We start from the raw sequence: 24483 nt of genomic DNA on the forward strand, positions 1-24483 counted from the left end.
ATATTTGAGAGAATACTTGTTGGCGATTTTAATGTGGATTTTTTGGGTGACTCTATTCCGGAGCAAGAGATATTGTCTGTCTTCATCTCTTAACCTCGACTTTTGGAATATTTGAGAGAATACTTGTTGTTGGCGATTTTAATGAGGATTTTTTGGGTGACTCTATTCCGGAGCAAGAGGTATTGTCTGTCTTCGACTCTCATGGCTTGCGGGGTCTCATTACTGACCCAACTCGTTTAGCGTCTAATTCATCATCGCTATTGGATAATGGTTTTATCACTACGGAATGTGTTGACTCAGTCACTGCAAAGGTTATTGGTCTCTCCTTGTCGGACCATTTGGCTCAGGAATTTGTGATCTCTTTGGGGGAGGGATATGCAGCATGGTGATTTTGTTTTGAGAAGATCCTTTTCCTCAAGAAATAAGTACAGGTTCTCTAACTTCCTCCTTGAATGTGACTGGGGTCCTCTTTATACTGATCATGGTTCCTTTGATGAAAGGATGGTCTACTTCATGAGTAAGTATAGTGATGCCTTCATCTGTGCTTTTCAATTGGTGAGGATGAGAGCAGAAAATCATACAAGGAAGTTAGCTTGGTTGAATCCTGAATTAAAGAGTCTCTGTGATATGAAGAGGGATTTGGAGTTATTCATCAGAATCTATCCTCGGAGCGAGTCTCTTAGAATTTTGTTTAAACTTGTCTCATGGAAGATTAGAGCCCTCATCAATTCCCTCAAGGCTGACTTCTCAAAGCGACTCATTTGTGACGCAAATAACAAGTCCAAAGTAATTTGGGACTTGATGAAAAAGAGACAGCTCGCAGGGCTACAACTTATCATCTCCCAATTGTTGTAGATGGGCTCCCTCTGAATTCACCAAATGTTATTGCAAATGCATTCAATGACTATTTTGCGGGTGGTATGAGTGATGTTGCTAGTACTGATGCAGTGAATTTTTATGAATTGTTGGTGAATGCCAATTCGGGAAATGACATTGTCTCTGGGATCCCTAGATTTTCGGAGGAGGATTTGATGGCCATTGTTTATAAGCTGAAGAATAAGATGTCAAGTGGCCTGGATGAGATACCATGTAAAATTTTTAACGAGTTTTTCAATGAGGTGAGTGGACCTTTGACTCATTTGTTTAATCTCTCTAGTGATGTGGGAATTTTTCCATCTTCCTTCAAGGTAGCTAGGGTCAAGCCAATATTCAAGAAAGGATCCAAAAGCCAGGTTGGTAATTATAGGCCGATAGCCAATCTGTCATCGGTCTCCAAGCCCTGGGAGCGAGCAATTTATGATGCAATCCATGACCATTTTAAGAGCAACAATTTGTTTTCGAGCAGCCAATTTGGTTTCCAGCAGAATAGATCAACAGTGGAGGCATTGGAGTCGTTTGTGAGTGAAGTTTATTCCTCTCTGGATCAGGGTCGGAAGGTGTTGGGCTTCTTTGTGGACCTCAAAAAGGCGTTTGATATGCTTGGCCATAAAATTTTGATTGAGAAGTTGTACTATTATGGTATCCGAGACTGAGTCTTGCAGAGTCTTACTTGAGGGGTAGAAGTCAGGTGGTTGAGGAGAGGGCTTCTCAGGGGAAGCTGTTTGATCAAATTTTTAAATCACATCCACGTTCCCTCTCTAAGGAAGTACCACATGGATCGATCTTGGGCCCTTTGTTGCTCCTTGTTTTCATGAACGATTTCCCTTGTAATATGCAGTCAGGAAGGTCTGTCTTATTTGCTGATGATGCAAATTTCTTAGTTTCGGCAAATAATGTTGTTGAATTTCAGGCTATTGGTGATGCTGTTCTTACTGAAATTACAAGGTGGTGCTCTGCAAATAAGCTTAAAGTCAATATAGGCAAGACAACCTTCATTGAATTCTCAATCCACAGACTTCCTGTAGGTCAGTTGGAGTTTGAAGTTGAGGCAAAAGGGTTACTACCCTCTGATGCAACTGATTTTTTGGGGGTTTCTGTGGATCAGGGATTAGCATGGTCCTCCCATGTTCAATCTCTTTCTAAGAGATCAAACTCAGCTGCTTATGCAATGTCAGGCTCAGTAGGGTATTAGTTCATGAGGCAGTGATCTCTGCTTACTATGGATATTATGAGTCATTACTGTCTTATGGGATATTGCTGTGGGGAGGATCAAGATTCTCTACCTCTATCTTCCGTGCCCAAAAGAGAGTCCTAAGAATCATATTTAGAAAGCCACCCCGTTTCTCGTGTAGATCGCTATTCAAATATAATAGAATTTTGACGGTTCCTAGTCTCTATTTGTACTATCTGTACACATGAGTTCCAGATCATGTTTCAAATATTTAGAAAAATCAGTCCAGAAGTTACAGTTCATACTATAACGAAAATTTCCATCAAAATTCAATCAAATCATTTCATTTCCTAAAAAAAAACAAATTATAAAAATAAGGTGAAAATACATTAAATTATGCTCTCAGCTCAATTTACACCAGTTTTAAATAAAATGTTGTTCAAAAATAGTTTTATACAAAAATGTTCTACAAGATTTTTCTGTAGAAAGAAGTTGCTGCTCTTAAATGTAGAGCAACAAAATTTGTCAATTTTTTCCCCAGAGAGCTAAAGAGAGCAGGATTTCTACAAGATGACAAAATGTTGCTGTGCTTTTTTAAGAAATTGACAATGAATTGCCGCATTTGTTGAAAACTCAGTTGCAACTCTGGTATAAACGCGGCTTTCCTGCAAAGATAATCATGTCGGCTGGGAGTGTATATCAGTAATATTATTAATAAAACAGTAAGAAATGAGAATAAATGATAAGGAATAAATGATTTTTTGATAAATAGCGTAGAATTCAGAATCACTGCCAACACTCTCAATAGAAGGAACCGACTAGTGGTATTCACTTTAAACTGCTAGCATTAGTTGAATGGAAAGCATTGATTTCATTTATAAGGAATGTAACTGACAGTATCACTGTCAGCATGACTGTACACTACCTTTCAAAAGAGCTGACGTATTCTGGTAAGAATCGTTGTTTCTGGCCAAGTCGGCTGACAATTCGGCCGATATTGTTTTTACAGTGTGAAGCAGCAGATTGAATCGCGATTTGACCCTTTTCAAGGTCACAGGCTGACCGTGCCGATCGACACCATTTTTCAGCCAAGCATCCAAAGCTATCTTACATTCTGTCAATACTGAAACAACCAATACGACAATTAAGCAATCGAAAAATTAAACAATACTCGTTACTATATAACTTGATTAGCCTTCCAACAAAGAAGCTACACTAATTGTTGTTAGTCTTCGTATTTTCTATGTATTTAAATAAGTCTTTACAATAATGAAATGAAAAATAAAAAGATGCTTGACCAGAACTCTTGTCACTACATTTAATCCAATAAATTATCCAAGTTAGTCTTGGATAAGTTATCCAATTATCCAAATTAGTTACTGATAGTAGTCCAGTCAATATAGACATAAAAAAGGGGGTGTGCTTGCAATTTATATTGTAGTTCTGATTTTTTAATATATTATTTGGGTACATAAGAGAAGTCCAGAACCAATTTCATCTTGCAAAATTTCCTTGTGCTAGATACAGGGTGGCCCAAAAACCTCGTATTTTCGGCTCATTTTCCAGTTTTCAGCTATTTCTGCCAAATATCGTAATCGAACAGAAAAATTTGCTCTAGCTTTTTTTTAGATTATAGAATTTTGAATAAAATGAAACCATTGGGAACTCTCCATCTCCAATGAGAACTGAGTTATGATTTTTCAAAAATGAGTGAAATTTGAAGAAAAAATTAATTTTGATGAATTTTAGTTTTTGATTAACAATATCTTCCGATTGTTACCATTTAGATGTATAATTCAAAATCCATCTGGGCGTATTTTTGTGCTCTACAATCTGAGATCAGGTAGAGCGGTCTATCTCATATAGAGTTCCAGGTACACCTGACAACAATGCTCCTTGTATTGTGAAAAACATCTAATTTTCAGCTTCAACCATCATCACCAACTACATAGTCTTCACATTGATATTACGCACAATGACATAAGCTCATAAGATTATGTTCTATGAGAATCACCCGTTAGATGCACTTCATTTCAGTGTTTCCTAGTGGAGAGGCGCGCTCGAAGACACCTCAAGGATCAAAATTTCAAACACTTATAACTTTTGACACAATGCTCAGATTTCATGTGCTACACTTCATTCTTCTCGGCTCGTCAAGGCAGTCCAAAATCATTCATCATATGTAAAATTCGGACGAAAAGTGGAAAATTTCATTGTTGAGTGAACTTAAGCCCATATTCCAATACACAAAAAATGGCCAATTTCTATATTCAAAGCTATGTATATCGGTTATCCCTTATTATAAAAATCATTACTTGATCTTGAAATGTACAATAGAATTTCCTCTTCCACCTGCTGTAATCGGTTTATGGAAAAATATTTTCGTAGAGTGAGATTTGATTGTTGAAAAAATCCGGAAATTGTAGATATTATTTATCATATTAACAGTTTTGGCAGTACTATGATTGGGAAAAGTGATTCAAGATGGATTTTAGACAACTGAGCTCGTAGAGGATGAATTTATCTACAATTTGGTATCAATCTAGAGTTTCTATGATGTATCAGACTCGTTTTAGAAACTCTTGATCAACAGTAAAATCACGGAAAAAATGTAAAAACTGAAATCGATTTTTTTGAAATCTTCTGTAACTTTCGAATGGTATTGGAATTGAAAGTATTATTTATTGGAGTGGGTTGAGGGGGACAATTTCCACATTATTACTAGATTTGGAAATTTTATCAGAAGTATTTCAAAAGACATGCAGCTTTGAATATAGAAATTGGCCATTTGTTGTGTATTGGAATTTGGGCTTAAGTACACTTAACAATAAATTTTCCATTTTTCGACCGAATTTGACTTATGATGCATGATTTTGGACCGCCTTGACGAGTCGAGAAGAATGAAGTGTAGTACGATGAAATCTGAGCATTGTGTCAAAAGTTATAAGTGTTTGAAATTTTGATCCTTGAGGTGTCCTTAAGCACGCCTCTCCACTAGGAAATACTGAAATGAAGTGCATCTAACGGGTGATTCTCATAGAACATAATCTCATGAACTTATGTCATTGTGCGAAATATCAATGTGAGGAGAATGTAGTTGGTGATGATGGTTGAAGATGAAAATTAGGTGTTTTTCACAATACAAAGAGCATTGTTGTCAGGTGTACCTGGAAAACTATATGAGATAGAGCGCTCTACCTGATCTCAGATTGTAGAGCACAAAAATACGCTCAGAGGAATTTTGAATTATACATCCAAATGGTAACAATCGGAAGATATTGTTGATCAAAAACTAGAATTCATAAAAATTGATTTTTTTCTTCAAATTTCACTCATATTTGAAAAATCATAATTCAGTTCACATTGGAGATAGAGAGTTCCCAATGATTTCATTTTATTCAAAATTTTATAATCTAAAAAAAGGCTAGAGCAATTTTTCTGTCCGATAACGATATTAGCTGAAAACTGGAAAATGAGCCGAAAATACGAGGTTTTTGGGCCACCCTGTATCTAGCACAAGGAAATTTTGCATGAAGAAATTGGTTCTGGACTTCTCTTATGTACCCAAATAATATTATTATAAAAAATCAGAACTACAATATAAATTGCAAGCACACCCCCTTTTTTACTTTCCTTGCCCTATTACCATAGGTATGGAAAGTATTGCTTTCCGAAAAAAATTAAGGTAACCCAATTTCTAAATTTCTATACGTTTCAAGGTCCCCTGAGTCCAAAAAAGTGTTTTTTGGGTATTGGTCTGTATGTGTGTGTGTGTGTGTGTGTGTGTGTGTGTGTGTGTGTGTGTGTGTGTGTGTGTGTGTATATGAGTGTATGTGCGTCTGTGTACACGATATCTCATCTACCAATTACCGGAATGACTTGAAATTTGGAACTTAAGGTCCTTACAATATAAGGATCAGACACGAACAATTTTGATCAAATGCGATTCAAGATGGCGGCTAAAATGGCGAAAATGCTGTCAAAAACAGGGTTTTTCGCGATTTTCTCAAAAACGGCTCCAACGATTTTTATTAAAGTTATACCAGAAAGACCATTCATAAAAATTGATTTTTTTCTTCAAATTTCACTCATTTTTGAAAAATCATAATTCAGTTCACATTGGAGATAGAGAGTTCCCAATGATTTAATTTTATTCAAAATTTTATAATCTAAAAAAAAGGCTAGAGCAAATTTTTCTGTCCGATAACGATATTTGGCAGAAATAGCTGAAAACTGGAAAATGAGCCGAAAATACGAGGTTTTTGGGCCACCCTGTAACTATAGTCCAGTCACTATATACATTGGTGCATGCAATTTATATTGTAGTTCTGATTTTTTAATATATTATTTGGGTACATAAGAGAAGTCCAGAACCAATTTCTGGTTTGCATGCACCAATGTATATAGTGACTGGACTATAGTAACTATCATCAATTCAGTTTTTAGTAACTTTAGTCCAAGGCAGTGTTATGTTTAGGATCATATCACCAATTTTCACTTGAAAAATAAATAACTGATGTAAACGTTATATACGGTATAATTTTGTATTTCGATAGGTAAACAGAAAAGCATAAAAACATTAAACAAAACTTGAAAATACTCTAAACTATTCAAGTAATATTGAAAAATTTCGAGCCTGAAATTCAAAATACAGTACATTGAGCTTTGGCAGACACGTTCAGTTGGTCCTCTGTCAGTTTCAACAAAGTAACTCTCGAAATCTATGTTCTTGCGTTTCCCCAGAACGAACCAGTCGGTTCTTATAATCTGCTTTATTTTATGCTTACCGGTACAAAATAATCCAAGATTCAGGCAGTCTGAAGCAGGTTACACTATATAATGATGTTGTAAGACACATATAATAAAACATTTTGTCTCTTTTCTAGTATATTAATATTGTTACATTGTAGCAGTACTTGAAAAATACTTACTTGCACTTAGTTTCCTCTCTTTTTCTATTGAATTTGTGTTCAGATGCCGGTACAAACGGTTCGTTCGCAACATAATTGCAATCAGTGGCTGAGCGTTTCTATTGCTTTCTGTAACTACTTCTTCAGATAACGTCTCAATGCTTTCCAATGTTACCTGAAGCAAATAATCAAATTTCTATTGAACATTTTCTGTTGTTTTTTCAAAGTGAATTCATTTGATACGAGGGTGGTATGATAAGACCATAAGTATTCACGATGACTAGGAAAACACACTAGGGACTAGGGGACTGCTAAGTTGGAATATTGAAGACTGCCAGTTACATAATAAAAGTTAACCATTGGTGTAGGTTCACTCGTTTATTTCATCTACATCATATCATGACATTGATTTGTATTTTCAGGCAATAAATCCAAATTGTTTTTCTATTATTTTTTATTATATATTTTTATTATCTCAATACATCTAGTTTGTCATGCCATACTGAAAGTATTATTGCCAAATTCTGGAATAAAGGTTACCGTATCTCGATTATTTATTACAGGAAATAGTAGATTATACAATATTTTTATGATTAGGGTTTTTATCTACGACCATGTAATTTTGTAAAAATTAAAACATCTTAATCAATCCCCTAACAGCTGCCTTTCGGCAATGAATTTTCAAAATAATACTACAAAGTGAACCTTCTGCGACGACTTGAACATTATAACACGGTTTCCGATGCTGGCAGCATCAACATCAAGGGCCAAACCACATGAAACGTTTTTCAGGCGCTTTTGCACTGGCGGCGGACGTGTAGGCAGGGCGGAAAGCTCTCCAATTGGCTGATTATCAGCTAATTGGGTTGGCGTTCGGGAATCAGCTGATAATCAACCAATCTGAGAGCTTCCTGCCCTGCCGACACGTCCAAAAGCGCCTGAAAACGCTTAATGTGGCTTGGCCCTTGGACACGGTTTCCGATGCTGGCGGCTGGCGCTTCAATCTCGCCGAGTGGCTTTCCACCTAATTTCAATATTTTCACACTTATAAACTAGTATTGCACTCTATGGTTCAGAAACCTGGACTATTGATAAGGCAGAAGAAAGTGCACTAAATGCCTTTGAAGTATGGTGTTGGAGACGGATGCTCAAGTTGAAATGGACTGATTGAATTACTAATGAGGAAGTATTTCAAAGGGTTGAGGAAAAGCGATATCTTTTGCGTATTTTAAAGGACAGACGGCATTCTTGGCTTGGCCATGTATTTCAACACAACGAATTCACGAATACACACAACGAATACTGGAAGGTATAATAATTGGACAAAGGGCTCGTGGAAGACCCCGGCTACAATATTTGAAGCAAGTAATCAAAGATCTAGGGATCCAGAGCTATATCCAACTGAAAAGTACAGCTCTGGACAGAAAACGATGGAAAGCTGCCTACCAATCAGATCATTGAAGAAGCTAAAGAAGAAGAAGAAGACTGATTTCTAATCTAGCAAGTCAGCAATACGATGTTCTGCGTGAGTAAACAATAAGACTAGATGGATAATAATAATCAATAATTTTTCTGTATGATGGACAAGACATTATTCCATCAAATGTTTCCATTCACTAATTGAGTTGGAAATGAGTGAAAATGAAGCCATAAAACTGACAGCAGTGAAGGCAACAGGATCGATGATACAATCGAGGCACTCTTCCAGCGACCTGACTTCGTCGAGCCACACCGAGACGAGGAACTTGAGCAGAAGTCGCTTGCCCGGATGCTTGGGGTCCATGTAGAGGGCCATCGCTGCCGGCACCAGGCTGTCCTCCAAAGACTCCACACTTGCCAGGCAGCACCGAACTTTCAACACATCTGTAACAAAGAAAACAAATATAAATGTATAAATAATATAGAAAAAACTAGATAGCACTCTTTTTAAATAAACACTAATAGCTTCAGCTTTCAATCCATTTTCAAGTGTCTGTTAAAATTAGAAATTGAAAAGAGAATCTTAACTTGAAATAAATAACTGTACAAAAAAATATAGATTTCAAACTATAATTTTGGGAAGGAATTGATAATAACAATGAAATTAAGAACAAAAATTTAAACCAATACGTATAAAATATGATAACGAAATGAAATTTGAAATAGATGAATTCACATAGATTCATTCATATGTGATTTTTATCTAAAAATACAAAATCATATTACAATAATTCTAACTTATCTAGTATTTGATCAAACACCAATAATTGACCGAGCGAAGTGAGGTCTAAGATTCAAGTCGACGGTTTGGCATTTCTCTTAATTGACCGAGCGAAGTGAGGTCTAAGATTCAAGTCGACGGTTTGGCATTTCTCTTAATGTTTATATGTTGCGCATTTACGGCGAAACGCGGTAATAGATTTTCATGAAATTTGACAGGTATGTTCCTTTTTTAATTGCGCATCGACGTATATACAAGGTTTTTGGAAATTCTGCATTTCAAGGATAATATAAAAGGAAAAAGGAGCCTCCTTCATACGCCAATATTAGAGTAAAAATCAGACTATAGAATTATTCATCATAAATCAGCTGACAAGTGATTACACAGATGTGTGGAGAAGCCAGTCTATTGCTGTATTTCCATACGGTCTATAGTTTCAATCAGGTACTTGTGGATGAGAATACTGCGTGAGGTCTACTGTTCATAGAACTACTAGTGTTTATATGTTTAAATGTTTATATGATGCGCATTTATGGCGAAAAGTGGTAATAGATTTTCATGAAATTTGACAGGTATGTTCCTTTTTTAATATGACCGAATTTGACTTATGATGCATGATTTTGGACCGCCTTGACGAGCCGAGAAGAATGAAGTGTAGTACGATGAAATCTGAGCATTGTGTCAAAAGTTATAAGTGTTTGAAATTTTGATCCTTGAGGTGTCCTTAAGCACGCCTCTCCACTAGGAAATACTGAAATGAAGTGCATCTAACGGGTGATTCTCATAGAACATAATCTCATGAACTTATGTCATTGTGCGAAATATCAATGTGAGGAGAATGTAGTTGGTGATGATGGTTGAAGATGAAAATTAGGTGTTTTTCACAATACAAAGAGCATTGTTGTCAGGTGTACCTGGAAAACTATATGAGATAGAGCGCTCTACCTGATCTCAGATTGTAGAGCACAAAAATACGCTCAGAGGAATTTTGAATTATACATCCAAATGGTAACAATCGGAAGATATTGTTGATCAAAAACTAGAATTCATAAAAATTGATTTTTTTCTTCAAATTTCACTCATATTTGAAAAATCATAATTCAGTTCACATTGGAGATAGAGAGTTCCCAATGATTTCATTTTATTCAAAATTTTATAATCTAAAAAAAGGCTAGAGCAAATTTTTCTGTCCGATAACGATATTAGCTGAAAACTGGAAAATGAGCCGAAAATACGAGGTTTTTGGGCCACCCTGTATCTAGCACAAGGAAATTTTGCATGAAGAAATTGGTTCTGGACTTCTCTTATGTACCCAAATAATATTATTATTAAAAAATCAGAACTACAATATAAATTGCAAGCACACCCCCTTTTTTACTTTCCTTGCCCTATTACCATAGGTAAGGAAAGTATTGCTTTCCGAAAAAAATTAAGGTAACCCAATTTCTAAATTTCTATACGTTTCAAGGTCCCCTGAGTCCAAAAAAGTGTTTTTTGGGTATTGGTCTGTATGTGTGTGTGTGTGTGTGTGTGTGTGTGTGTATATGAGTGTATGTGCGTCTGTGTACACGATATCTCATCTACCAATTAACGGAATGACTTGAAATTTGGAACGTAAGGTCCTTACAATATTAGGATCAGACACGAACAATTTTGATCAAATGCGATTCAAGATGGCGGCTAAAATGGCGAAAATGCTGTCAAAAACAGGGTTTTTCGCGATTTTCTCAAAAACGGCTCCAACGATTTTTATTAAAGTTATACCAGAAAGACCATAGATAAGCTCTATCAACTGCCACAAGTCCCATATCTGTAAAAATTATCAGGCTTCAGATACAATTTAAACAAAAAACTTCGAGTGGAATAGATTGAGCATGAGAATCTCTACAATTAATATTATGTAATATTTTATTTTATTATATTTATTAATTCAATTATTATTAATGTTGATTAATTCAGTAACAATTTCACCTAAAATAAAAAATAAGCTCGAAATTCGAGAAAATGTGATTACCCAATTGCAAACTGTTGGCAACTGTTGATTCTATTGAATGATTCACTATGAAGAGATAGCAGACCTCGTGTGTCTCCAGCGTTATTGCCCTGTCACCAGCTGGCTCAAATCTTTGAATAGTAGACTTGAGATGCGCGGGAACACTAGCGTCAGGTGATCAATTTTCATAAAGGCAAGGAAAGTTGTGTGAGTGCGCCACACCAGATTTTTATATCTATATTGACTGGACTATTAATCATAAATCAGCTGACAAGTGATTACACAGATGTGTGGAGAAGCCATTCTATAAATTATTGCTGTATTCCACAAGTTCTATAGTTTCAATCAGGTATTTGTGGATGAGAATACTGCGTGAGGTCTACTGTTCACAGAATTACTAGTAGTTCGCAGTATTACGCAGCCTCCTCTTATACTGTTTATCAGAGTAAATCCTGTCTGTATTTCGTGTCGGCGAGATATCGGTGTGAAAACGGCTAATGGCTGTTGGGGTTTGTGTATCAAAAATGACAACATCAAAAGCCAATCTCCTTCAAGACATACTGTCAACAGACAGCCCGAGTTCAAAGCAGAGAAAGTTCGAGAGACAATGCTATGTTATTTTAGTTATTAATTGCATGCATTATTGCACGCAATCAATAGTTAATTTATTTATTTATTCACAATGGAGACAACGGGCTTCTTCAAATATGTTTCCTTGATAATAAAAATTGTACAGATACAAATGAAAAAAGAAAATAATGATAAAAATAATACGAACTTATGCAATAATAAAATAATAATACAAAAAACAAAAATACCACCTAATTCAAAAATGAAAAATACAAAGATTTCAAATACTTATGAAAAAAGTAAAAATAAAACAAATTGAGAATTGAAAATTCCAAAACTTATAAAAAATTAAAAAATATAATAACAAATAATGAACAAAAATTTTATCAATAGAATAAATAACATTTATAACTGAACGACGTCACAAACCATATCATGCACATCCACACTGACACACCAACTATTTATTTGATCAGAATATGCTTACACAAGATTAAATTATCATATAACGCTTTCCGGAATTTAGCGCGAGAAAACCAGAAGACATCTAGGCGCCCAGACAAGCTTTTATAAGTTCTTTGCATCCTATTTAATCTCTTCTCTTATACTTATAAAAGGCTAAGCCCCGACAGACTGAAATCACACCACAGCCCAAGCAACTGAGCCTAAAAACTTGAAATTTTGCACGATTGTTTATGGTAGCCTGAAAACATCCACTAAGAGAGGATTTTCAGAAATTTGCCCCCCCTGAGGGAGCTGGGGCCCCCAAAATTTTGTACTTTTTAACCGCTCATTGCACAGCAAAGTCATGAGGAACTTTTTTGTTCAGCTACGAAAAAAAATTAGATCTATGCAGAAAAATTTCGATCAGGAGCACAGGGGGGTCCAGGAAAGGGCATTTTTCGAAAATTTTGATGTAAAATCACACTACAGCTCAAACTAATTGTCCTACAGACTTGAAACTTTGCACAAATATTCTTCAAACATGCTAGACGCGCACTAAGAACGGATTTTCAGATATTTTGCCTCTAAGGGTTTCAAATGATGAAAAAGGATCCTATTAAGTAAGGTTATGAACATGGTAAGGTGAGTGTCATATGGAAATGAGATAATTTATTTATTGACATGTGATATTCTAACATATGTTGTAATCATTGGAAATAACAGAATTATATGAAAAACATAATACTCTCACTCTATATTAATAAGAATAAATCGAATTTCGCTACACATCTTTCACCCCATAATACACGTCCTAACAATAGATTCAACACAGAACTCATCAAGCTAACCATATGCAGGCACCAATTTACATATTATTGTAACTACATATAAATAAGATTCCAAACGATTTTATAGATAAAAAAATCTCACGTAATTTACTTAAAAGTATAGAATATTGGATTGAGCAGAATATATCTTCAAATAGTTATATGAAGTATAGTATTGTACCCAACAAGCATTGTTACTAGAAACTGTGAACGATGGTTTTTCAGTTTCAGGTTCTTAAACCAGGTATGTAATTGTCCCACATCATCTTGCAGGAGTTTAGTTTTATTGTATTTATTTCTCTTTTTGGAAGATTAACTGTCATGATGGCCTCAAGACGTCAAATAATTAATTGGATATCACTTTATCATATATATGTAGTATTCTTAAATTTTGTTTTTTCCAAGCTTTTGCGATTTTTGTAAATTACTGTAATACTTTCTTTAACATTATAAAATTTGAATGTATATAAAGTACTTGAAGCAGAATAAGTGAACTGCAACTCACTGCCAACACACAAGGTTTCTTATGTTGGCAGTGCCAAATATCACATTGATAATATTGTTATACTCAAGTTAAAATCAATGTCTATTTGTATTGTATTCTCTTGTAATTAATATTGTACAAATATGTATTTGTAATTTTGGCAATAAATTCAATTCAATCCAATTGAGTGAGAAAAAGTGGCAACTGAAATTTTTAAGGGTCTAATAAGCGAGTTAGGGTTGTTGAAGTGCTAAATCAGTTTTCTTTCCAGATCATAAACGGTTTCGACTATATTGACAGAACTTCTCTTAAAAATTAAAAAATATTTTTTCCAAACTAAAACTTTTGTTCCCCATATCGTTCATAAATAAAAAAGTAACATTTTTATAAATTCGATAACTTGTTATTTTGGAATAAATCGCGAAAACGAATGTTAGAACAAAGCCAATGATATACTGAATGTATTAAAAAAAACTCCAATGGAAAATTCGAAAACGTTTATGATATGGACAGAAAACGGAGTTTAGCACTTCATTAACCCATAACTCGCTTATTAGACCACTTAGAAATTTCAGTTGCCACTTTTTCTCACTCTTATAATGATCTTAAACTTATATTGAAAAAGATATACAAATTAAAAAAAGTGTACCGAACACCCTTAAATAAGCTACGTATGTGAAAGATAACTCTAATATAATTTCCCCATTAAGTGGTCTGTAGTAAATAGGAAAATAAAAAGACAATTCAAATAGACTTAGCATCAAATGCACCATAAAATTGTGTATCATAGTGTATGTAACATAGTTTTACTAGAAATTATTTTTAACTTTGAACTCTTCTTTATTTACCTATGAAAATAATTAAAAATGGCCTACTTGAGAAATTTAGTTCCTATGTAAATGAAAATTTTATTTTTGAGAAAATTTCGGAGGGGGTTCCAACCCCTCTGACCCACCCCTGGGTACGGCCTTGAAGGTGTTGATATACTTGATAATTATTCTCTACCATTTTCATTAATTAAAATTTCAAAATTATTCAAGCCTTGATAGAATGATTGACTCACTGTACAGTCAGTCAAAACTTTTAATATTGAAATGAGGGTATTTTGGCAAGCTGAACAAAAAAGTAAGGTCCTATGCACCTTTTTGATATTATTTTTCAAATGAAAAATGAGTTTTGTGGGTTGTCAAAACTCCCCCTGAAAGATTCATTTTATCCTATCTTTTAGTAAAATAACAATTATTTCTGCGTTGAATAACATCTTTCTTGCCAACAAGAATCGAACTCTTTGTGAATTTAGATATGACCTACACTTTAGATTTATATAATTATATTAATAAATTCATGGAAATTGAAGTACTTTTTTCAGTTAGTTGATGAATTGATTATCAATAAAGAATTTGATTATAATTTTATCAATACAGAAGTAGTTGAATGAATTGTCGATGTACTGAGTTGGTGGTCAACAATAATTCAATATTGGTATTTATCCAATCATTATTTTTCAGAAGTTATTTCATTGAATTAGAGAATATTTATAAGCTCCTATCAATTTATCATTCGTAACAATGAACTGTTCAAAACATAAATTTAATCAAATAAAAAATTGCCCATACTTCTGTATTCATGTTCGCATGTTTTCCACTTGTGATGGATAGCCAAAATATTGTGGAGCGAGCTGCACGGCGAATTGTAATCGAGGGCTCTGATTGGCTGAAAAGTTCAGCGTTCGGAGTGAGGTGAGGCGAGCAGTTATAACAGAGTCAAGCGGCACGGCGAATGGTTCGGAGTACGGTACGGCGAATGATTAACAGCTGATTTTTAAAATTATGAAACATATGCTCATGTTCGTTGAAAGGCAAGATGTTCAGAGGAATGCACGGTTTGCTGCGCGGTTCGAGGTTCGGTTCGGCATGTGTGGACGCACCTTTAGTTGTTACAGGACATTTATACAGATCACAGGCCAAAGCAACATAATAATCTATCTTCTTCTTCTTTTTCTTCTTCTTCTTAGGAGCTGCGCCCCCCAAAATTTTCACTTTTTAACCGTTCATTGCACAGCAAAGTCATGAGGAACTTTTTCGTTCAGGTACGAAAAAAGTCAGATCTATGCAGAAAAATTCCAATCAGGAGCACAGGGGGTCCAGGAGGTCACTTTTCGGAAATTTTGATGTAAAATCACACTACAGCTCAAACTAATTGGCCTACAGACTTGAAACTTTGCACAAATATTCTTCAAACATGCTAGATGCGCACTAAGAACGGATTTTGAGATATTTTGCCTCTGAAGCAAATATTACAGGATCTTATCACATTTCGCACAACATTTCTACCTCACAATATCCAAAATCGTTGTCTTATTAGCGCTAGGACAAGTGAAGGTCCAGTATGTAGATTTTTTCATGATAATGTACTATTAAGCGATTGGTAAAATTATCTCTCTTTGGTAATAGTAATGGATGTTTTCTCTCATAAGAGATTTCTGAATGAATTAATCTCCCTCCTACGCGTATTAATTTTCCATCTAAAAATGGATTGAGCATTTGAACTTCCGTACGACAGCTCTTATTTTTATTAAGCAATGACATTTCGGAAGTGAAGTTTTCTCTTTGTACTTCACAACTAGAAACAACTCGGCGCGGATAAATCGGAAGCTTGTATCAGCGAATTGCGTGGAAGTTTCTTTATGAATCTCAAAATATAAACTGTACTTCTCAATATTTTATTATACGAGGAGCATCGCTCTATCAATTCTCTTAGCGGGTAGATCGTTTTCTCGGTCACAACTAGACTACGTTGTTCTACTGCGTTTTCAATTGTCAAGTCAATAGGATTTTCGACCAACGATCATAATCTCCATTCAGGACCATTGAGCCAAAGTTGATTTTCAATTATATTTTTCGGTAATAAGCCGCGAGAAAGACAATCAGCGGGGTTTTCTGGTCCTTGATGTGAGACCAGAATGATGGAGGTAATTTCTCTTGGATGAAGACAACTCGGTAGCGACAAATGTTTTCCAGCGAGATGCATCATTGTTAATCCATTGAAGCACTATCATTGAATCGGAAAACGCAAAAATATTTTTGAAGTTGAATTGATTTGATACTCTTTGGTAACAAATTCAATTAGACGTGCAAGCATGACAGCAGCGCACAATTCTAAGCGTGGAATCGTACTAATTTTCATGGGTGCTACACGGGATATAGCGCATAGAACATTTATCTTATAACTTCCATTTGGTTGTTGAGCTCTCACGTAAACAACACATCCCATTCCGATCGGAGAAGCGTCACAAAATCCTATCAGATCTGCTGTCTGATTTTCAATGATAAAAATATTCCGAGGAATTTTCATCTTTTCCAAGGCGGGTAATTGCGACTGGAATCATTCCATACATGAACAATATCATCTGGGGGAATATCATCCCAATCTATTTTCAAATCCACAATTTTTTCATAATACATTTAGCGAGAAGCGTGACTGGAGCAAGAAGACCCAATGGATCAAATATTCTAGCTATTGTTGAAAGGATATTGCGTTTTGTACAACTCTTGTTTTCACATCGATATGAAATTAAAGCAATCATCAGACGGGACCCATCTTAGGCCTAGAATTTTTGTTACATCATCATCTTGAAACTTTTTCGTATTTTGCAATTGATCTTCTTTGGGTATAATTGACAGGAGATGAGATGAACTGCTAGACCATTTTACCATTTCAAATTTTCCAGCTTTAAACAAACTTCGTAGTTGACTATACAGGTCTTAGCTTCATGAATTTTTTCACACTATAAACTAAATCATCCATGTAAATTGAATTTTCAATTACAGAGGCGGCATCCGGGAATGTGATTTTTTATCTTCTCTCAATTATCGTGTGACACGAATCGCTAGGAAGGGTGCTGATTTAACGCCAAATGTTACAGTATTAAGTGTCAACACTCAAGTTTTCATTTGGAGAGAATCTCCATAGAATTTTCTGATATTCCTATCATCCTCATTGACTTCATTTGACGGTACATTTGCTTTACGTCAGCAGTGATAGCAATTGGAAATAAGCGAAATCTTAGGAGCACTGCTATCAAATCACAATGTGATTTTGGACCAGTGAAAAGTAAATCATTTAGCGAGCGATTATTTGTCACTTTAGCGCTTGCGTCAAATACAACCCGAAGGCGAGTGGTTATGCTGTCAGGTTACACAACACAATGATGCGGTAAGTAATAACTATCATTTGTGAAGGATGAGAGCGACATATGACCTTGATCAATATAATCTTTTAAAATGGAAGATATTCCAATTTTAATTCTTTATTGGCTTCAAGTCGTTTCTCCATAGATAGAAAACGTCTTTCACAAATAGGCAATGAGTCTCCAAGATTGGAAGGATTTCTTTGAAAAGAAGAGGTACAGAATAGCGACCTGAAGGTAAGCGTTTATGAGTGTCGGTGAAATGTTTCTCACAAATTTCATCATCTTGTTAAGAAATAATGGCGATGGAACCTCTTCTACACATGAATCGTCTCATCAGAGAGCTAAGATGAATCTCTGTAGCTGTAAAACATGAATGAGTATCGGCAGTATTTTCAGCATCAATTTTACCCATGAGTATGTATCCAAAACAAGTGGATAAAGCGACTGGAGTACCAGGTGGGCCTGTAATTTTATTTGAATTCATCATCAATGAGAAAATTTCAGATCCCAATAAAATATCTATTTTTCCAGGAATATTACAGCTATCATCAGCTAGCTGAACATTTTTCAAATAATTTAATGATTCCATTGAGAAGAACCGATTTGGCAGATTATCGGTTATTTCATCAATAACGAATGCATCCAAATTATACGTCTTTTGCGTGTCAAATCGAGAAGTAATAGTTAAAGCAGTGCTGAATTTGAGAGAATGATTACTAAGACCAATTCCTTGTACACTAGAATTTACACGAGAAATATTGAGTTCTAATTTGCGTTGAAACTCTGTTGTGATAAAATTCAATTTACTAGCAGAATCTAAAAGAAAACGAGCTTCATGAGGACGATTCATAGAATCAAATACGATAATTTTTGCGGTTGATAGAATGACCATTGTTTGTGACACCCGACATGATTAATGGCGGAGAACAAATTTAGCATCGAGTTGTTTCACTGAGGAAAGCGATTCCACAACTAACTATAAAAGGGGAAAAGTGAATATTGGCCTTGTAGCCGACCGGTCGCTATCTTATCTTGCCTGCCTGTCTGATAATACTTGATTGCTGGCCTCTACACATTATTATATCCTATTTTATTGTTAAATATTGTATTATTTTATTTATTTTATCTACACATAGGGTTCTGTTTATTTATTATTTCATTATTGAATGTTTAATGATTGTGATTGTAATGTAATTTATTATTTTATGGTTGAGTAAAGCATTTACTGTTCATTTACTGTTTACTGTTCAATTAACTTGAAATTTTGCTTATAGATTCTAATTAACCAAGGATGGTATAGGTCTTTATCAATTCTTCAAAATTTCATTACGTCAAGTTTTCATTTTGTCAAGTTTTAAAATAGATCCTTGCAAAGCACGGGTTCTTGCTAGTAGTGCATAAAAATTGCATGCAAAAGGCATGCAATGTGTAGTCTACTCGGGTGCTGATTTTTTACTAGTTGCATTGAGATATTGAATGCATGCGTCATGGCATGCATTTTTTTAATCCACTCGACAGCTGATTTATGATGAATATTTCATAGGTAAGGAAAGTATTGCTTTCCGAAAAAAATTCAGGTACCACAATTTCAAAATTCTATACGTTTCAAGGTCCCCTGAGTCCAAAAAAGTGGTTTTTGGGTATTGGTCTGTGTGTGTGTGGTGTGTGTGTGTGTTGTGTGTGTGTGGTGTGTGTGTGTGTGGTGTGTGTGTGTGTGGTATGAGTGTATGTGCGTCTGTGTACACGATATCTCATCTCCCAATTAACGGAATGACTTGAAATTTGGAACTTAAGGTCCTTACACTATAAGGATCCGACACGAACAATTTTGATCAAATGCGATTCAAGATGGCGGCTAAAATGGCGAAAATGTTGTCAAAACAGGGGTTTTCGCGATTTTCTCAAAAACGGCTCCAACGATTTTTATTAAAGTTATACCTGAAAGACCATAGATAAGCTCTATCAACTGCCACAAGTCCCATATCTGTAAAAATTATCAGGCTTAAGATACAATTTAAACAAAAAACTTTCAGGAATAGATTGAGCATGAGATCTCTACAATTAATATTATGTAATATTTTATTTTATTATATTTATTAATTCAATTATTATATGGGTTTTGGGTATGGTCTGTGTGTGTGTGTGTGTGTGTGTGTGTGTGTGTGGTGTATATGAGTGTATGTGCGTCTGTGTACACGATATCTCATCTCCCAATTAACGGAATGACTTGAAATTTGGAACTTAAGGTCCTTACACTATAAGGATCCGACACGAAACATTTTGATCAAATGCAATTCAAGATGGCGGCTAAAATGGCGAAAATGTTGTCAAAAACAAGGTTTTTCGCGATTTTCTCGAAAACGGCTCCAACGATTTTGATCAAATTCATACCTAGAAAAGTTATTGATAAGCTCTATCAACTGTCACAAGTCTCATATCTGTAAAAATTCCAGGAGCACTGCACCATCTATGCAAAGTTTGATTTTAGATTCCCAATTATCAGGCTTCAGATATAATTTGAACAAAAAAATTCAAGTGGAAAAGATTAAGCATAAAAATCTCTAATTAATGTTCAGTATCATTTTCACTTTAATTGAAAATAAGCTCGAAATTAGAGAAAATAAGATTATTCAATTGCAAACTGTTGGCAACTGTCCCAATCATTCACTATGAAGAGAGCAGACTTCGTGTGTCAGCGCTATTACCCTGTCACCAGCTGGCTCAGATCTTATAAAAGTAGACTTGAGATGCGCGGGAACACTAGCGTCAGGTGATCAATTTTCATAACGGCAAGGAAAGTTGTTTGAGTGCACCATACCAGATTTTTACTCTAATATTGGCGTATGAAGGAGGCTCCTTTTTCCTTTTATATTATCCTTGAAATGCAAAATTTCAAAAAAACCTTGTATATAAGTCGACGCGCAATTAAAAAAGGAACATACCTGTCAAATTTCATGTAAATCTATTACCGCGTTTCGCCGTAAATGCGCAACATATAAACATTCAAACATTAAGAGAAATGCCAAACCGTCGACTTGAATCTTAGACCTCACTTCGCTCGGTCAACTAGTATATTATGCTTCCACGATCTGAAATATTAATCTGTATTTGACATCTTATTACGTCTATGAAGAACTACTTAGCAGATACAAACTAATAAAATTGAAAAGCTCAACCCGACTCACACCTAATCCCCACTACCTATTCTTAGCCAATTCAACACCACCACGCCAAACAGAGCTCGACTATCAATACACCTCATTATTGGATGCAAAGGATTCAAAATTCGGCAAGCTGTGGAATTATTTATTATACATAGTTGTTCTACGATTAACCAATAGTTTTACGCCCTCTCTATAGTACCCCTCACACTTCGATTACCAATAAAAAAAACGTTGACAGATATTTTAGATTTTTCAAATATATTAAATCATGTAATAACATCAATATGTGATAATCTGCATAGGCCTGAGCTTTAGTACACGTAGCTGCTAAAAATGAGGGCCTCTTATTAGAAGTGGAGAGTTTTTCTTGTAAGGCTAGTTACACACACATCGATTTTGTACGCACGATTTTTTCCGTCCTTATAAATTCTATGAGATTAAATAGATGATGTCAAGTCATCAAAAATGATCAGAATGACAAGTCCAAATCGACGTGTGTGTGTGTGTGTGTGTGTGTGTGTGTGGTGTGTGTGTGTGTGTGGTGTGTGTGTGTGTGTGGGTGTGGTGTGTGTGTGTGTAACTGGCTTACGTTCATGGAGAGTCGTTGAGTGAAATTTGAAGTACTCAGTATTATAATAATTGACTTTTGAAATCACCAACGTTTTTAATACTTGATATAACCTATAAACTCAAGTGTTAATAATGAGTAAAGTTGCGTATTACGGCGAGGCAGAACAACTCTCAGCAACGAGCATCTCTCTGCTAACAAAAGCGAAAAGTATAAATAAATAATAACCAAGGTTTTTTTAAAAGGATTTAACATCTTTGATGAATATCAATAATAATTGGAAATTGCTTTAACACTCTGACTAGATATTTTATAAGATTTGGAAATTGTAGGCAAAAAACTGTCAATGATCTGTGTAATAACTGTAAAATATAAAATATTAGACATTTCAATGGCATTGACATCTTACTTTTCGAATATTCGGAACACGCCAAAGCGAACAATGCTATGTGCTGTATACAATCCGAATGACGATCAAAGTTGTCGACAATCTCGTCCAGATCTGAAGGCTTCCTCGATAAAACATTACATTTTTCCTCATCAATCGCCAAAATAAGTCGTTTCAATGGTTCTGAGTAATCTGAAAACGTCTGAAAACAAAATATGATTTCATTAAAACTTGAATAGCCAGTTATTGTTTTACATTCAAATTTCACTCTTTATAGTTAACCTTGAATTATAGTTAATAAATTATTGAATTCAACATGTCTTCATGAACTTTTTTCCACAGATTCTGTGTCAAATAAAACATCAGATTCCAATAACATTGAAGGCCTGAGTTTGAAAACCAGACAAGTGCCACAGACTAAATTGTTGGGGAATAAAAAAAACTGCTTATCACAAAACATTCCGAAAAAATGTAACTTTACATTCTTGTATTAAAAAATCTACCATATTGTAGTAAGTTAAGTTTTCTATCACTATAACCATTTTTGAACTTTCAATTAATTATTAACAGGGGGGCTTCGAAGTTGTTGGAGATATCTGGTTTTCAAACTCATCATATTTTCCGCAGGATTTGACATCAAGTTCAACTGTATCCTGTGACCCAACTCCTGAAGATACAATCTCTACAGAAATAGATTTACAATTTCAATCAGCCTTACATCGATCCATTAATGGAACCGATTTTTTAGACAATTCAGCATTTCCTTTTCTAAACAAAACAATTTAAGAGTTCACAATTTAAGTAGAAATCACAATGTCTTTTCAATATTTTATTTTAATGTACAGTCTCTGAACAACAAGTTAATGAAATTGAAATGATGAATAATGAGAAACGTTTTGATGTACTTTGTCTTGTAGAACACTGGTTGAAAGAAGAATTTTTGAATCTAGTGAGCTTAAACGGTTTTTAGCTGGTATCTGCTTTCTGTAGAACAAATTATAAAAATGGTGGTGTCGCAATTTTTATTGCAAACAAACATGCTGATCAAATACATCCACTTGATTTATCTTCCCATTCTCGTGAAATCCACCATGAATTTGCAGGATTTATATTTAAAAAGTTAAAGCTTTTAATAATTGTGATTTACAGATCACCTAATGGTAATCTAGATATTTTTCTTGAAGCGTTAGAAAGATTAATCTTATCTTTGAATAAATATAAGCATGATTATAATTTTATAATAGGAGATTTTAATATAAATATTTTAGCCAAGGACTGCAAAAGTTTGTGTTTGATAAATGTTTTAAAATCGCTCAATCTATATCTAACCAATTTTGAGGCAACTAGGTTTGAGTTGCAACAGATCTGGATCCTTCACTGTTCTCTGTTGGGGTGGACCGGGTTGCATTGAGTAACCATGATGCTTTATGCTTCCATGTTAAATCAGATATTCTATTGTGTAATAATCCTATAGAGAGGCAAAGTTTACAAGTCCAATGTATCAGGCCTATTACGCCGAGGTCACTTGAATGGTTCTGTTATAGACTGAGTTTGGTTGATTGGACTGAAATCATTATCCATGATCAGGCTGAATACAATTTTAACGCATTTTTCAATAGATTTCATGGGTTATTCTTAGATTCTTTCCCTGTTGTAACACGTAGAATAAGGCATGTCGATAGAAAAAAGACAAAATATCTAAATTCACCAGCTCTGACTATCTTAAAGAATTATGTGCTTATTGCGTATGATAAATGGAAAAAAGAAGGTACAACATCAGCCAGGTTTTCTTATAATAATATTAAGAAATTGTTCAGGTCTGAATTGAAATTCGCGCAACTGAACCATAATGTTGAGTCTATAGAATCAGCTGTAAATAAGTGTTCGGCTGGAGGGTTATTCGCAAAAATACCAAGCCAGCACAGTCCACTGTTACTTCTCTTACTGCAGAAGAATTTAATCAACACTTCATCCGTACAGTGGAGAGAATTCATGAAGATATTGATGCATATGATGAGCATCAGCTTCTAGTCCCAACTCTTAATACACAAGTATCATTTAAAATGAAAGAGGTTACGTGTGATCACATTTTAGATATAGTTTCCAAGATGAAAGCCTCCTCCAGTAAGGACATTTATTCTCATTCCAGCACCTTGATCAAACAAGTCATCAGATTTATATTATTGCCATTAACAACCTGTTTAAACGCCTGCATAAGAAAAGCCGTTTTTCCATCTCTGCTTAAACATTCCAAAACAGTGCCTATTCACAAGAGAGGAGACAAAAACTCACCGGATAACTTTAGACCTATATCTGTTCCACCTATCTTCAGCAAGATTTTCGAATAATGTTATTACTATTCAACTATATAATTTCTTCGAATCTAATGGTTTGCTTTCGAATTCGCAGTATGGCTTTAGAAAAGGTAGGTGTACTATTGATGCTGTTAGTTCAGTGGTGACCGATGCCGAGAATGGTTTCAATGATAGATAGTATGTGGGCCTGGTTCTATTAGATTTAAGTAGAGCTTTTAAGATGAGGCATTCTGTTGAGAAAGTTGGAATATCTTGGTGTTATAATTCTCTGCATATCTTGAAGTCTTTTTTAGAGGATCGTAATCAGACTGTTTGTGTCAATTCAAGTTTTTCAAAGCCTCTAACTGTACCACATGGCGTCCCTCAGGGTTCCATCCT

At 34.9% G+C, this 24483-nt stretch overlaps 1 protein-coding gene across 2 annotated transcripts in view; it reads right to left on the bottom strand.

Moving 5' to 3' along the window:
- LOC111063673 overlaps positions 1 to 22085 on the bottom strand; it is a 32982-nt gene extending 10897 nt beyond the window's left edge. Inside the window, exons 1-4 of one of the 2 annotated variants that reach the window (XM_039425758.1) lie at positions 21812 to 22085; positions 8621 to 8823; positions 6982 to 7135; positions 2976 to 3173 (exon numbers count right to left, since the gene is read on the bottom strand). In XM_039425758.1, coding sequence (XP_039281692.1) covers positions 2976 to 3173; positions 6982 to 7135; positions 8621 to 8755 — 487 coding nt within the window. In that variant the 5' untranslated portion in view covers positions 8756 to 8823; positions 21812 to 22085. The remainder of the gene's footprint in view (positions 1 to 2975; positions 3174 to 6981; positions 7136 to 8620; positions 8824 to 21811) is intronic. The other variant, XM_039425757.1, reaches the window with a different exon arrangement.
- Between the last annotated feature and the right edge of the window lie 2398 nt (positions 22086 to 24483).

The sequence above is a fragment of the Nilaparvata lugens genome, chromosome 4 (genome assembly GCF_014356525.2).
Source record: "Nilaparvata lugens isolate BPH chromosome 4, ASM1435652v1, whole genome shotgun sequence".
In the NCBI taxonomy this organism is placed as follows: Eukaryota; Metazoa; Arthropoda; class Insecta; order Hemiptera; family Delphacidae; genus Nilaparvata; species Nilaparvata lugens.